At 38.6% G+C, this 16,813-nt stretch overlaps 1 protein-coding gene across 1 annotated transcript in view; it reads right to left on the reverse strand.

Moving 5' to 3' along the window:
- LOC134741943 (nuclear receptor-binding protein homolog) overlaps positions 1 to 16,270 on the reverse strand; it is a 69,572-nt gene extending 53,302 nt beyond the window's left edge. Inside the window, exon 1 of the mRNA XM_063674829.1 lies at positions 15,775 to 16,270. Within this exon, the coding sequence (XP_063530899.1) occupies positions 15,775 to 15,900 (126 nt within the window). The 5' untranslated portion in view covers positions 15,901 to 16,270. The remainder of the gene's footprint in view (positions 1 to 15,774) is intronic.
- Between the last annotated feature and the right edge of the window lie 543 nt (positions 16,271 to 16,813).

Below are 16,813 nucleotides of genomic sequence, written 5' to 3' on the forward strand. Positions count from 1 at the left end.
AAGGCCGTTCCATCGGTTTGCCGCTGTCACTGTCACATTTCGCAAGAAAGAACGGGAAAGATCATACGCGCCAAGTGTCTATTTTAATCGAATTGTGTCGATTTTTATTTATTTTAAGAAATTTACCTTACAATATAGAAATTTGAAAGCTATGAAATTACTATTTAAGTTAAGATTGTTTTTTCTTCTTTTTTTGTTTATAGTATCACATAATAAAAAACCGAGTAAAGTAGGATTAAAAGTCCGAGTTAGAGGTTACTTTGGGAATTAATTATATCGAGCGAAGTATCATAATTCGTGTATCGGAAGCTATGTTGTTAAAGATAATATAGTCAAGAACTACATATATTTTTTCCACGTCTAAGAATATCAACGCCTCTTAGAAAAACATGATCAAATAAGGAGATTTTTCGCCTTCTGGCTCAGGGAACCGCCTTAAAGGAAACTGCAATGCCATACAAAGAGTAGTTTTCCATCAGTATGAGGTTGAAGATTTGATTCGAATTACGAGTCTGATCGATTGTATTTTAAACGAGCCTCATAAAATCCAGGTCGAACGACGGATTAATCTGTTACAGACCACAGAGCAACATAGACCTACGTGCATATGCATAAAGTTCAACTTCGGCGGTGACGTCTGAGTGACAGCTTTCGTGTTTGACACGGCGCGGCGTCGAAAAGGTTAAGCTGCGTTTATTATGGTATCAGTTACTTAAACGGACTCTCAACTCAACATATGTGCCAATCTCAATCAAAAGGGTACGTATAGTCGGTTGTCAATAACCGGTAATAAGGCGCTATTTCCACATATAGCTTCAATTTGAAATCAACCTTCGACAACCGACAATGTGGTACCTTTTGGTTGAAAACGTCACATATGTATTTACTTTTAGCACAGGGTTAATGGGTGCAAAAAGAGCAAGAGTAAGCGACAGGCGCGCGCCTTATCCAGTCGTAGAGGCGACAATATTTATGGCCCAATACAACCTAGTGTATTCCTGGGGGCCTACCGCGAACCACGATCGACGTGTTGCCTCTGTGTCGCACTTGTAAATTTGTACGTAAGTGTGACAGGGAGGCAACTCGTCGAACGTGGTTCGCGGTAGGCCTCCGGAGTTATAAGCGAATCGAGTTCTGATTATGTGAGTGTTATGATTTAGGCTTGATTTCCTCCTAGGCTGACATCGGTCGCTGACGTCGAGCGTACGAATTGACACAATGTTCTATGGGCCCCGCACAGCGACGCTGACGTCCGCAGCAGATTTTTCTTCCGACGGTACGCTCGACCGACCTCAGCGACCGACTTCAGAGGACGAAATCAGACCTTAGCTTACACTATGGGGGATGGTACAAGATACAACACTTTACACATAACACTTGACTGCACAAACCCACTCAGATCAAGTTAATTTGCACAGCGCTGACAAGCTAGCCAATAAGTCGGTCGCAATGTATTCAGAGTTATTTATAGATCTTAACGATCTCGCCCTTCCTCGGACTTGGAAAGGGGGCAGGAGGGTTTAAGGTCGTAGCTTTGAAAGGAGAGGTTTCTATAGAAAATGCCTGAAGTAGGTACCTACTAAGACTAACTTTGTTGATTGACGAAAGAACTTCATAATTGTTGGGATCAAAAGGGTCCAATTATAGCCAACCTAAGCCTGCGACTTCGTCTGCGTAGAATTTCCAGGGGCTTAACACATTTACTGCCAGCAACCAGCTAGGTGGGATCTCTGTTCGTAGGCGCTTTTTGCTCCATACGAGTTTATTAACTGTCTCCGGGTTAGCTGTTTAAGTGAGAAGAGGTAACAGACAGACAGAGTTACTTTGGCATTCATAATGTTAGTAGAAATGTGCGTGTGCGAAAAGTGTTGAGGCAAAATTAAAAGCGACGAAAACGTGGCAATAATGTGAACTTGCGTGGAAAATTTTCATGAGATTTGTCAGACATCAACTGTCAAATAACTAGTACATGTGCTCCATAGTCGCCAGAGAAACACCACTGGTATGCACACACCTCAAAAAATGACGTTTTTCGTATCTCTTTACTTTGCGATGCCGTATTGCAGATTCAATGTTCGCTATTAGTATTTGTAGCATATATTAGTGGAAATGATTGGATATTAACCGCTTCAACCTCGTGGTTTTTGACCTGATTTCTGTTCAAGAACTCTAGTTCGATGGCCGACTGAATGAGTTTAGGACACCGACCAACCACCTAAGGACTTAGGGTTAAAGCTCTAAATCTACCTCAAGTGTAAATAAGTGCGGCAAAAAGCCAAAAATATAGTTTCACATACAGATTTTTTATCTATTGTACCTTAGAATATGAAAAAGCTTATAGAATTGTGGATCATTTTATCCATGGTGTCGATTGTTTTTTTCTTACATAACTTTACGAGGATCAAACGACTCATCAAACGAAAAAACCATCAGCCGCAAAATTCATTCATGATTTCTCCATGCCAATTTCGCAGCTCACTGTACAACATATAACAAAAACAAAACACATTTTCTTATCTAATACAAAGTCCGTATCCGTACAACTTATCTCACATAGCGAAACACCGAGCTTAGACGCAAGTATAGCCTAATAGGTCGATAATAACTTGTTTTACCGCCTCTTAGGCAGTAATGTCAGTAAAGTGTCATCGATCCACACACACAATATAAATAAGTAAAGTACATGTGTACACTAGATATTATAGATGTGATGTTAATGTTTACCATTATTTTGTTGTAAAATTCTATTAATTCTATTATGATTGACATTTGTATTGTGCGGATAATTTACATTTAGTTAAATGTAATCAAATATTATGTACCTAATCTTGACGTGTAAACAATTACCTTTATCAATAAATTATGAATTATGAATTATGAATTATTAATGGTCTCGTTCCTTGCGCGTCGGGGATGTCCTTTGTACTTCTAGAACCTGCGGATTGTTGTCCTTATCTGAGTTTGGTGACGATGACAAGTTTAATACAAATTGCTTTTCCAGTGTTGTTAATAAATTAATAAGGTTGGAAATTAGGCGTGATTTTAGTAGATATAATCATAATATCACGAAGAGACGCTCATGAAAACATCTCTACAAAAATCGGTCATGCATTGCCCTCATACGTTGTTTCATTTTGAAAGATGATGTAGAGGTAGAGCACAGCTAAATGTACCATGTAGTGAGTGTTGTGTTACCATTAGGCCGTAGACAAGTGTTTATCAGGTAGAAATTCTTCGGTCTTCGGTTACCGCGATAGTTACTCATGAAATAAAACTATGAAAACGGATTATGTCACGTATATTGAATCGCGATATAATCCGTCTTCTGTCTTCATAGTTTTATTTCATATAAATTCGACTGTTTAACAGGTTGGGAAATATTGGGAATCTTTCAACCCTATAAGTATTTTTCGGGCACCCCTTAAAACAAATGTCATTATCGTATTATTGTACCACTTTAATCTCGCTTACTGATCGTAGCCTTTATTGCAACGATAATAGAGTCTAACAATAGTCAGTGAAGCTGTTATCACTAACAATAGACTGGACTATACTTAGCATGATCAGTATGCCCGGAATGCTGCTCGGTTCCGCTGTCTGATCGTCACGGGCCATTGATCGCATTCAGACTTAAATAGTATTCATGTTTGTGGTTATTGTTAGAGGAAAATATTAACTTAGCAAAGTTTAGAAATCCATACTAATATTATAAATGCGAAAGTATGTCTTTCTGTCTGTGTTTTCCCTCTTCACGCTTAAACCGCTGAACCGATTAAGATGAAATTTGGCTTAGAGATAGGTTGAGTCCCTGAGAAGGACATAGGATAGTTTTTATCCCGAAAATCATCCCTTAAGAAAGTAAAAAGCGATAATTAACGAAGTGCCTGCTAATTTGTGTGCATAATATGCTCAAATTTAGATTGCTATGAGATCTTTTCCAGGCGCTATTCTTACTCCAGCTGCGGTTACTAAGTCCACGCAGACAAAGTCGCGGGAAAAAGCTAGTATATTATAACGTTTTAAAACTATATGTATTAGTGTTTTTAAAATTGTGTTTTCAGTAGTGTCCGATCGAAGTTTCGATTTTTGGCATAAAATTGGATGGGATGTGTTTGAACCAATAGAATCCCCTCATTCACTTATCCTCGTTTAATGGACAGTATTCTATAGGTTCCTAACACACTATAACTAGCGATATATCCTAATGATAAAAAAAGATATATTTTCAGAGAAATTGAGATAAAAGGCCGCGCATACCTTCTGTTTCCTTCTAATTTCCAGGCTTTACGAAGTGTTCTAAGTACCATCCGCCCACACTGTTAACTGACAATTAACCTTATTATAAAAGGCATAACGTCCACCGATGGACAGTTAGGTGTTGCTGTTCAAACAATCGCTTGCGAAGACCGAATATGGAAGCCGTGGTACTCGTATTTGCGTAACGTTAACATTCGGCCAGACGGCCCGCAGACGGTGAAAGGCCTCCGCTGACTCGAGGCAAACGGGCTTCGTTGTTTTATAATGTACAGAATACCCACTGTCTAACCAAACCGGTGCTTGACAGCGAATCACGTGTCTCTCGCTCATTCATGAGTCGCATTATATGACTGTTCTGTTTCTGTGCCTTTGGCGCAGCCACCGAGCACGTCAGAACAATTTAGTGAGATCCCCCTACGTCCCTCATTGCTGAGGATCGTGACTCTGAACGTAAAATGGCTTCTCCCCATCGGCTTCTGTACTCTGCCTCGTGCCGACCGACATCTTAAGCCTTCACGCCACCTGGTCTATCCAACGTTTAGGGCTCCGGCCACTAGGCCTTTTTCCTTCCACTTTCCCGGTGACCATAAGGCGCTCTATATTGTCAGAGCTTCTGCGAGCAATGTAACCAAAATCCTGTGCAGACACTTCGCAGAGAGCCTTTGAGAATGTGTAAGGTTAAGCTCTTCTATGATGGATGCGTTCGTACGACGTGCTGTCCATGGTATTCGTAATAGACGGCGCCAACACCACATCGACAACATATTAGTGAGATACCACTGGTTATATTGGAGCTGTGAAGGCCGAATATGGAAGCTGTGGTGTTTACGTAACGTGGAAACGTTCGGCCAGACAGCCCGCAGACGGAGAAAGGCCTCCGGTCGCGGTCGGCTTCGTTGCTTTTAGTTCATTATCCATAGATTTTCGCGTTAACGCTTAAGGCCCCGAAGGTTTATATTCTTCTCTCACTCTCACTGAGCGTAAGCGTAAGTTTTAACAAAAAAAAACGAAGAGTGAGTGCCCTCAAAAGTAAGATTGCGCATTTTGGAAGCATCTTTTATATTTTCAGCTTTTGTGCATAAATCGTTACGTTTGAAAGTGATAAAATCAGGATTCGAATCAATGAAGTCCCTAGAGAAAATCCTCAGGACTACTTATTCAAGTTTTGGCAGCCGTATTGTAATCTAAAAAAGAGGTAAGGTTTTTTATAAACTCGGCTTTCTGAACCTACGGCACCGAGACATAACGGCAAAGCATGCCAAAACGAATGCTTTTTTGATACATTTTATTCACTTTATAATGACCTTAAAAAGATCCCTGAAAAATTGTTACACGATAGAAAGTGTAAAAAAAACTTTTCATTTCTCATGCTCTGAAAGAGTCATTGTTGGTCTAAAAGGTGTGCAGAAAATGATACTTGTCTTGTCTGCACTAGAGCATTTTACGTTCGAAGTACTTTTTTAATTTTTTTTACGATAAGCAATTGAAATTTGAGTTTAAATGGATTTGTTATACAATTTCCATTCTGATACTTCTGACTTGACTCTCCATTCCATAAATAACGATACTTTTGCCTAAATTGTTAACTGAAAGTACCTTTAAGAAATATTATTAAAATGTATACCTGGTCATGTTTTAAAAAAACACATGCATTTTACTTTCCTCGTATTCGAAATGAAAAGTAAAGTGTTTAACTCAGGTGAAAGGCATCATTTCAGCCTCGGACTATTGGCGCTCTCACTATGTTCGAGCGCCAAAATACCTCGGCAAAATAAGTACCTTGGTTAACAATCAACTATATCCGGCTCAAATTATCTAAAGGAAGTAGGTAAACTAAACACTGCCGTGTTGAAATCAACCACATCGCATAAGGAACAAAACACATTAACTAATCAGGCCTTACTAAGAGCAACACTTAACTAGGTAACCATCAATGGACCTTACCTTTTATGTGGTATTTTCTATAAAAAGGGACCTTATTGTAGATGGCGCTTACGCCATTATAATCGATGCTCCGATATAAATACAATGCCGCGCGACGCCGTGCGGCGTAAGCGCCATCGACAATAAGGTCCCTTTTCATAGAAAATGCCCCATATTTATGTAACGATCGTACATAGCTACGGTTAACGATACAGCCTACGTCACAGCAGACAATGCGTCGGACGTCATAGCTTGTTACTGACTCCGTTAGTTTTTTATGGGTGCTTACTTAGTTAGATAAATATTAAATAGATTTAGTTTAGTTGTGCTTTTTATGGGTGCTTACTTAGATAAATATTAAATAGATTTAGTTTACTTGCATATGTCGTGGCGATGCAGATCTTAGAATTGATTATTTCACGATGTGGCAATCATTTCACGAAAAAGTAAAACTTAACCTAACCATAACATGAACTGATCAATTTTAAAATGGAATTTCATGAAATGGTCAAATTCTGTGATCTGTCCACAAAACATTATAGTTCACACATAACGCGAAACAGAGGAAATTGCATTTATGCAAGGACGCATGCAACATTATTTTGCTGGATCAATATCAGTTACTATACAATATTTTCTCTAAACATCCCATGATCTGGTCAAGACCTATTCTTCTTCCTGGGAGCCTGGGGTTGGGCTTAACAACTAATCCTAAGAATTGAAGTAGGCACTAGTTTTTACGAAAACGACTGCCATCTGACCTTCCAACCCAGAGGGGGAACTAGGCCTTGTTAGGATCAGTCCGGTTTCCTCACGATGTTTTCTTTCACCGAAAAGCGACTGGTAAATATCAAATGATATTTCGTACATATTAAGTTTCGAAAAACTCATTGGTACGAGCCGGGGTTTGAGTTGAACCCGCGACCTCCGGATTGAAAGTCGCACGCTCTTACCGCAAGGCCACCAGCGCTTCAGCTGGTCAAGACCTATAAAGTCTATAAACAGACAAGACTTAATACAGTAACTATCAGCCAACTTTAATAAAACAAGTTATGATCTAGGCGATATGGAGCCGTTTAATAAAATAACATAAACTACGACTGGTTTCAGACTTCACATTCACATTGCTTCCAGAGTCTAATGCTCAAACTAACCAGCTTAATCTTTTCCACTGCGGTTGAGATGAGCAGAGAAGAGCGGAGACGTGCGTGCGATCCAATGGAGCGAAGAAGAGATGTGAATTACAACCAATGCTATCTCATCTCCAACTCAGAGGAAAGGCGGAAGGTGGATAGAATTACCTAACCACGCGGCGGCAGATTGTCTACTGAGTGAAAGAATCTCCGTTTGATCAGCAAAAAGTTCCCGCCCTGTTTTTATACTACAGATTTCAAAGACACATATATACCGGTTGATTCGCCAGCGCTTGATATGCATTGGGAACATAGTAAATTATAATGAGAACGCGTACTAAATGATAAATAGCACATGCACTTTCAAGATCAAAATATTCTGTCTCTTTTGCTCATAACTTGCAACGATTTAGCGCGAGGGGGATAAAGACGTTTCCATTTTCCTTGAATAGATGAAACACGAGTTGTATTAACCATAATGTAAATGTAAACATGCAAGCAATTTGAAGGCGTAAGATACTAGAAATAAGTAACATTATTGCGTGTAAAATCAAATGGACTTGCGTCAGTCTGGTTTTAAGGTAAAGTTTAATATTAAACTGGGACCACCGAGTACGCAGTGGAAGTTAATTGGAAACTCGTTAAGGTTCTAATGTAGTTCTGGCATCCTAGTAGGTAACATGTATCGTGTTAGGTTCTCTTTAACATATTTTTCCAGGATTGTTACCTAGAGTCGGACCACGCTAATGTTACTATGTAAATTATTATAAATTTTATTAATTTAATATTTAATAGCACTAGTCCTAGTTTTAAGTTTTAACTGCCATACCCGTTTCGGGTCCATGAGATACTTTTACATGTTTTAACATCTTGTAATTACCATGGTGCAACAAAGAAGTCTTGTACCTTTAGACGAGCAATTTTTGTATATATGTATATATATATCGGGGATCTCGGAAACGGCTCTAACGATTTCGATGAAATTTGCTATAAGGGGGGTTTTCGGGGGCGAAAAATCGATCTAGCTAGGTCTTATCTCTGGGAAAACGTGCATTTTTGAGTTTTTATATGTTTTCCGAGCAAAGCTCGGTCTCCCAGATATTAAAGAATAAAGAGGCTGTCTGTCCACTGAGGTTCACCAAGTAGAAGTTTTGTATGTAAAACTTAATATCGTCATTTTTACCTTCTTTCTAACTTAGCGTGTTAAATATAATGCTCAATTATATTCTAACGTGGGGCGTAACGAAACAAACACTAGTAAACACAATGTAAGCAGTAATATGGCCGTTTTCTCACCGGTCTGGAATGTTAATGTTACAGGAAGGCTGTTAACTTAAATACATACTTAAAGCAGACAAAGAGCGTTGTTAAGAGTGGCCCATTTTGTACCTACCAACTTCCGTAGAGGAATTAACAAGTCAACAAATGAATTCTATAGTAATTTAAATTGGTTTTTTTTTCTTATTTACTCGTAATGCGTGTTAATTATAAGATGTAAATATTGTTTTGAAAAGACGAGTACCGCCGAGTTTGTTGCCGGTCCCATATTGGGATACCCTTCTCCAATTGAGGAGGGATTTAACAGTCGCTGCCGTAGTTGAGACTTATTGATAAATTGTGATATATTATTCGACCAAGTACCTACACAAAGTTAGGAATGCGAATTCAATTGAAATACCTATTTTTTCAACTTTTCTCTTCATTCACAGAATCGAAACGAAAATAGAGGGAAAAGGGGAAAAATAGCAATCTAAAATCACAAAAGAACAGATGGCAAATTTAATCTGCGGCCGATAAATTCCATCACAGTTTGATATAAACTTCCGCAGATTGGTTCTATACAGTTTTTTTTAATTCTTTACTGGTGCAATCATTTATTCGAAATGGGAATTTTAGGAAGCCTCAAGGTATATTGTTGAAAGTCTTATTCTTACACAATGTGGCAAACAAACATGCAATACCCTCGCTGGTAAGCAGTTAACATAGCCCGTGAACACTTTCTACTCTAGGGGTGTCAGTGTCACATACGACATACGTCACCCGACTCACACGTACTTTGAGGACCTAAAAGCCTGCAAGATTTTATCAATTGTAGACAATGTAATGTTCTATGTATAAGATAATAATAATGTGTTGACATATAAAATACTTCTATTTTACCAATAAAAGTTTGTTTGATTGATTGATTGATTGAACGACAGCTTTCATTCATTACGCGCCTGATATATTACTAAGAAAAAAGCACTGACGCGATGATGATCAAATACTACTCGGTGGAAAAACGAAATATGAAAATCGTCTGCTTTTATCGCTCATGCCATGTTGGAGTAAGAGATGGGTAGATTCCCGGTAGAAATTTAGAGAGCCCACACTAGCGTGTCCCGAGCGTGGGCGTTTAGTCAACTATGGCTGATAGTGCTCGACGCAACCACAGAATAAGTAATAGTATTATCATACAGAACGGCCACGCACCGCCCCGCCCCGACTCGAACCCGGGGTGAGGTTCCCCGCAACAGAAATCTGGCGGACTTCTGGCGTGCTCTCAGTACTATTTTTAAGCAACTTACTCACACTATGACACATGACGCGTGTCCGGACGTGCCGTTCACACATAGAAACGCGAGTGATTTTTGATGTATGGCGTGTCCGCCCTGTGACGCAACGTTGGCGCAACTGCGCAGCGATACCATTTCCCATAGCGCTGACTAGACGCTGACGCTCAAAAGACGCTACTGACGCTAGTGTAGGGTATCTATTAGTTATATACACGGTGGCTAAAATAAGTGCATTCTCGATGCCGGGCAGGTTTTGGGATTATACTGAGCAACTTTTACTATGGGATCAACACCGAAATCGCGAAAAAAAATTGCCCGTTTCATACATTTTGGCGGGCCATTTTCTATGGGAGGGCAAAATTTTTTTTCGCGATTTCGTCGTTGGTACCATAGTAAAAGTTGCTCAGTATAATCCCAAAACCTCCCTGGCAACGGGAATGCACTTATTTTTTTGCCACCCTGTATAACTGTTAAAAACCTTGTAACAGCTAATATAAGGTTGAAGTGTCCAGTATACCTGGGGTTTCCCCAGATTTGTCCTAGTTTTGGTATCCGCCCTGACGCTGTTCAAGTAGTTTATTAATGGCACCTAATTAACCTACCTAAGCACCTACCAGCGTACAAAATTGAATGATTCCATCAGTCTTTGCTCCAGTTACAGTCAAAACTTACGTCAGTACCTTTGTCAAGTAGTTTTCTAGGACTATAACTGAAGTTTTCAAGCAAAAACCAGTGCAAATTATCCAAATGTCAGAGGACAAGAACACCAGAAAGCTCATAATCAAAGGGTTCAAATACAAAACTGCTAAGGAACTTCTAGGGTCTCAAAAAGACACAAAACCTGCACGGTTACTAGAATACTAACAGGTCACAGGACACTGCAAGTTGAACAACCGCATATTTCAAATGGGAATGAAACTAAACGCGGCATGCAGGTTCTGTCAGGAGTCAGAGGAGACAGCAATGCACATTCTCTGTTCCTGCGGACTGCTAATGTCAAAAAGCACCTATTGCAATCTTATGAGGCACATCACATTACAGCCCAAAGAATATGGAAATTCCTAGATTCAACGGGCATTAGTAATGAATTTCAAAAGGCCACTGCTGGTCGATGTGGCACTCAAAAAGGTCCATAATTCACTAATAATAATACGCAAACGTTTCAGGTTTTTGAACTTAGGCCTACAATAAAATTGTAGAGTAACTACTTTCATTCACAGACAAGCTAGAAAGCGACAGTACGCTAGTACCGAACACGGCCGTTGACCGGCGCGGCGAAAGTGACAGGCTTAATTAGGGGCCGACGTCTGGCCGTGTCACGTGACAATGACAAGATAAAGAATCTAAGAGATGGAGAGCCTTCATAAGCTATCCATACACGCACGGATTTGCCCGTCGGATCTGCCTGGCGGACACATCCGTCAATGTGTGGCGAGAAATAGACACAGATTTGTCCGCCGGATGCCCGTCCGCTGCCCATCTGTGTCTATTTCTCGCCACACATTGACGGATGTGTCCGCCAGACACATCTTTCAGGCAGATCCGACGGGGCAAATCCGTGCGTGTATGGCTAGCTATACTCATAAGCCTCCGATGGGGGCAACCACCACCGCTCGTGTAGGGGAAAGCTGTCGGGAAGGGTCGTCTTGTGTCATCGCTGATATTCGAGCGTCCATTGTCTGGGGTGTGCACTTAACACCAAACGGGCGTTACGATTGTTTGCTACTGCCGTCCCATTTTTACCATCGGACCACACGACAAACGGCACTCCGGCATCGCTTCATGGTAGGAATTCCAAAAATACGCACGAAGCGTTTTGCCTCCACATTTCTTATGCGAACTGCCAAGGAGTGGAACGCCCTGCCCGAGTCTGTGTTTCCGCATGAGTACAATTTGGAGCTCTTCAAGGCAAGAGTTAATAGGTATCTCATAGGTAAGCGTGCTCCACCGTAGACCACATCATCACTTACCATCAGGTGGGATCGTGGTCAAACGCCTGCCTATTCATCATAAAAAAAAAAAAAAAGTTAAGATGGCTTACTTTTTATCCGAGACCTATAGGAGCTTTTGATGAGGTTAAAACCTAAATTATATAACTGCCAGGGACCCAAAATTAATCTATTCAAACAACTCACAAATGAAATAAATATAATAATTATAATTATAATAATTGCATGATTTTTTTTAATTATTGTAATCATAATTTATATCGTTTGGACACTGGAAAAAATAAAAATACTTTTGTAAACCTTCATATATTTTAAATGTTGAAAAAATTTGAGCGGTTGAAACGCTCATAATTTTTGGAGCGAATTCGACAGAGCGTGATGACGTCACACGTTGGACGATCCAACTGACGTTTGCTACTAATGACACTTATGTGAACTAATTTGTCGAACGCGTGAAATTTACGAAATATAAATAGATTGTTACATGATGATTATCTTATATTTTAATGGTAAACAAAAAACTAATCAATATTAGGTCAGTTTTTTTTTTACATAGCAAAAAACGTCCCAATCATTAATTTTTACTATCAAAGAATTCAACGAAAATAAATATAGCGCCATCCATACCTGGGATAATTATCGCGATAATTATCAGAGACTATAATTATCTGGATAAGTTCGCACCTTAAGAGGACAACAGCCGGACAAACATGTGAAAGCTGGAACGGAGACCTTCACTAACACTCGGGCAGTTTATAAAAAATTTAAATCCTTACAACGAGGTTATTCTCTTGGGAGTAAAGCAATATGTTACTTATTATTATTAACTTTTATATGAATATTGATTAATAATAACCTTGAATTTGACGTCATTGACTAAGATATTAAAGTTTGTACTATGGGTGCAATGATTATATTGATTACCTATACGCTACGCGTATGGGCTGGTCTACATGCCATAAATGTTTATATATAATCTATAAACTTGTTTTGATGACCTCAGGGTAAAATTAAATGATTAAATAAACAATTTTATTAATAGCTGATAGTATCTTACTATTGTTTACAAAAGGATGATTATTAATAAATTAACATTTCCTTTTATAAACTGATATCATTTTGTATCAATTTATTTTACAAGTGTACTAAGTCAAGTAAGCATCAAATAGTGACGGCGGCAGGCGTGGCTCACTGCGCGATTTCGTCACGCAGCTACAAGTACATGCGGCCCACACCAATTTTGGTGTCTATATAGCCATAGCAAAGATTTATATAACTCCGTATAAGATGGATACAGTCAAAGGAAAAAACTTGCCTAGGAAATCAAGTAAAATTTGATTCTCGAACAGTTGGCGCCACCACGTTTTACCACCTTTGGCCTCTTCTCGACTAGACGGCGTTGACAGTTTCGTTTGTTATTTAACAATTTAAACGCATATCAGTGAAAGTACATGGGTGAAAATCATATTAAAAAAAAAACTTCTTTGCTAAGACTTCACTGTTCGTCTGTCTGTCTGTCACCAGGCTGTATCTCATGAACCGTGATAGCTAGTTGCTAGAGCTTGCGGGACTTTTAAGTGTGTCAGCATACATTTAGACTTTGCCCTGGCACCTGACGCCATGTTTTCAAACATTGGCTGTTTTATTGTTTATTTTATTGGGTACAGTTACATCATAAGTGCAGGTTCATTCACAGCTCATATTGTGCTGAGCTGTCTAAATTGTATTTTTGTGATTCATTGAAGAATTCTTACTATTATTATAAATGCAAAAGTATATCTGTCTGTTATAACAGAGAAGTCCACTAAATGTATCTTACCCTGCATTACATATGGATGTGAGACATGGGCACTCAACAAAGAGCACCAAGACAGGCTTAAGTACTGCCAGAGGTCTATGGAACGAAGTATGACGGGAACACGCAGACTAGACAAAGTGAGAAATGAAGACCAGAGACAAAAAAACAAAAGTGACCGACATACTCACCAAAATAGATCAGCAGAAGTGGAGATGGACTGGCCACATGTTGAGAGACATGCGGGAAAAATGGAGCAAAATAGTAACGGATTGGTATCCAAGAGGTTGTACACGGGGCCAGAGGAGACCTCAAACAAGATGGGAGGATAAACTCACTCACAGCGGGCCCGAACTGGAGGAGAGTGGCCCACGACAGACCTCAATGGAAAGAGCTAGTGGAGGCCTTTGCCAAGCGGCACACTGAGCTACGGGACATACTCTAGCTCAGAATAAAAGGGCTAGATAAATAGATAGATAGATTTATCTTACCACTAGCCCTTATGTCTTAAAGATAAATTTAAAGAAATCAATATTCTCACTGTTGCTTGTCAATATATTTACGAAAATATAATGTATGTAAGAAAAAATATCGACATGTATAAATTGAATAGTGACATACACAATTTTAACACTAGAAATAAAAATAAATTGGCGATTCCGAAATTCCGTTTAAATAGAGTAAATAATATGTCATTTATGGGGAACAGTGTGCGCTTTTATAATAAGTTACCATCTAATTTAACGAAATTGTCAATGAATAAATTCAAGTCAATTGTAAAACGACAGCTTTTACAAAAAGCTTATTATACGGTTAAGGAATTCGTAGAAGATAAGGATGCATTTATGTTAAAATAGAATAATTATGTATATATAGTTATAAGTTGACATGTGAAAGAGCTAGCTTAAGCCTATTTACAGAATAAACATTTTGAATTTTTTTTGAATTATGAGATGTTGATAATAGATAATTTAATTACTCAGTGGAACTTAGACTTGTACACAAATTAACTACCAGTAATTATCCATTACGGGTTTTCTAATAGCTGTATCAGAATACCTATAGTTGCCATTTTACCTATAGTTATGTTATTTTATCCAATCTTGACATGCAGCAGCATGTCAAGCCAAGTTCAAAAGAAGAGAACTGGCAACGTCACTTTCTTAATACTTGATATTACAAATACAAAAAATTATTTAGATGAAATATAGGATAAAACAAATCGGTTTCACTTACAAATATGATAATTTGGTTAGCAGTAGCCCTCACACTAGGTCAAGCATGTGTCGTGAGGACTAGGAAATTCCAGTAGATTTATCAATAAGATGATGCGAAAAAAAAAACAAGACGTAAATTAGATGCAGTTCTTAATATTGAACTTGGCTCTCATTTCATATCATGTTTTTGATGGGATATTTATTAGATTGTACCTTCTGGCCTTGACTTTGTCTACGTGGGTGGGATGATGATGATGATGATGATAAGTATAGATAAAAAATTAACAAGTGTGAGTCGGACTCGCCCACGAAGGGTTCCGTACCATTAAATATTTTGAAATATGTCTCAAGATTTTTAATTTCGGCATTATCATCACTTAATGGGGTGGTGAATCTGACTGGCCCGGGGCGCCAAATCTTTAAAATAAAGTGTCACGAAATGGCCCCATCTCAGCATGCTGCTGGCGACTTCCAGCGCTGATCTTCCGATGAGACCATCAAGTAAGAATCACGTTTGCTCACATCAGGTGAGAATATAGCATATTTAACATGCTACGTAAAAGTGTGAAAATATTTTATTGGAATTTTTTGAAAAAAATCACACTAATTTGAGTTGGTTTACATAAGATATTATCTTTCTGTTCTGTTACTAACCTATCATTCTATTTTCAAACAGTCTTCAGTACTTTGTAAAACATTTATGAATACATACTAGATACAGATTTTTTTTTACTAATAAAATGTAAGATAAATATTATGACTAGAAATAAACTAAAATCATTGTTAGAGAATGATTGTTTATTGTTGATAAAACTCTATCTAATTGCGCGTTGCAACCGAAATACAGAGCCGACCTTGCAGATCAGCTGACCAACTAAATAATTCCTATTTTATAGCTCAAAATTACCCAAAATTTTTACTAAAAGCTACGGCAAAGGCACTTACCTCTTCCCGACGCTTCAGCCATCTCCCACAAGGACTCTCCTCCAAGATTTCACTCTCATCTTCCGAATCCTCTCCGCTTTCCCGAGGAGACTTACGCTCCTTCTCCAAACTCCTTCCACCCGACATAACACCGATTCAACAACACCACAACGTTAACAACACCACAACACAGTTAACTTATACCACAAACAAGTTTTCAACACGAAAACACTAGATATATTTTCAAAATACACCTTTTCTTGTAACCATAATATCCAAGGTTGCGTATCGAGACGTCACTGATTCATTGGAAACCATTATTTGGAGCACGGCACTAGCGAGCAACGTTCCGTCGCATGGAAAGTGAAGATAGAGTATGTGTCTACAACTAGCGACAGCGCGGAGCGAGACCACTGAGCTTGCTCATGATAATTGAAATAAATTCTTCACCGGCGTAGCTCCCGACGTATTTCTGTCCGACACAAATATAAAACCATCATGTCAAAGTTGTTTTTTTTTCCACCACTTCCATAGACTAAATCAGAGTTGCTAGCTGTTTGCTGCAGTAAAAAAATCGATACCATATATTATGAAAACCAAATAGTTAATTCTTGAAATATTTACAAATAAAATATTTTTATGTAACTGAATACTTTGGTATTATTAATATTATAAATGGATTTAAATTCATGACAACTGATATGCTGATTAAATATAAAGATTTGTTTAAAGCACCATCTATGTATACTTACCAACAAATGTACGTTCACATGAATGCCCAACAGCGCGGCCTATTCCCATCACAATCTATTTCCGTAAGTTTCCAACAGATGGCGCTAAAATAAATATTTTTGACACGTAAGATTTGTATTCCATGACGAAAATCTTGAAAAGCGTCTCTAAAATTAGACCCTAAAGGAACAAATAGCAAATGTTACTTGCGGTAAAATACCTATTTGAGCGAAGACAATGAAATACCGACCAATATTGTCCTTAAACTCTATTCAGGCCCATTAAACGATGGAAACGGTTCACAAACCCATAAAATTACGTCCCTTCC

This window comes from Cydia strobilella, chromosome 6 (assembly GCF_947568885.1).
Source record: "Cydia strobilella chromosome 6, ilCydStro3.1, whole genome shotgun sequence".
Taxonomy (NCBI): Eukaryota; Metazoa; Arthropoda; class Insecta; order Lepidoptera; family Tortricidae; genus Cydia; species Cydia strobilella.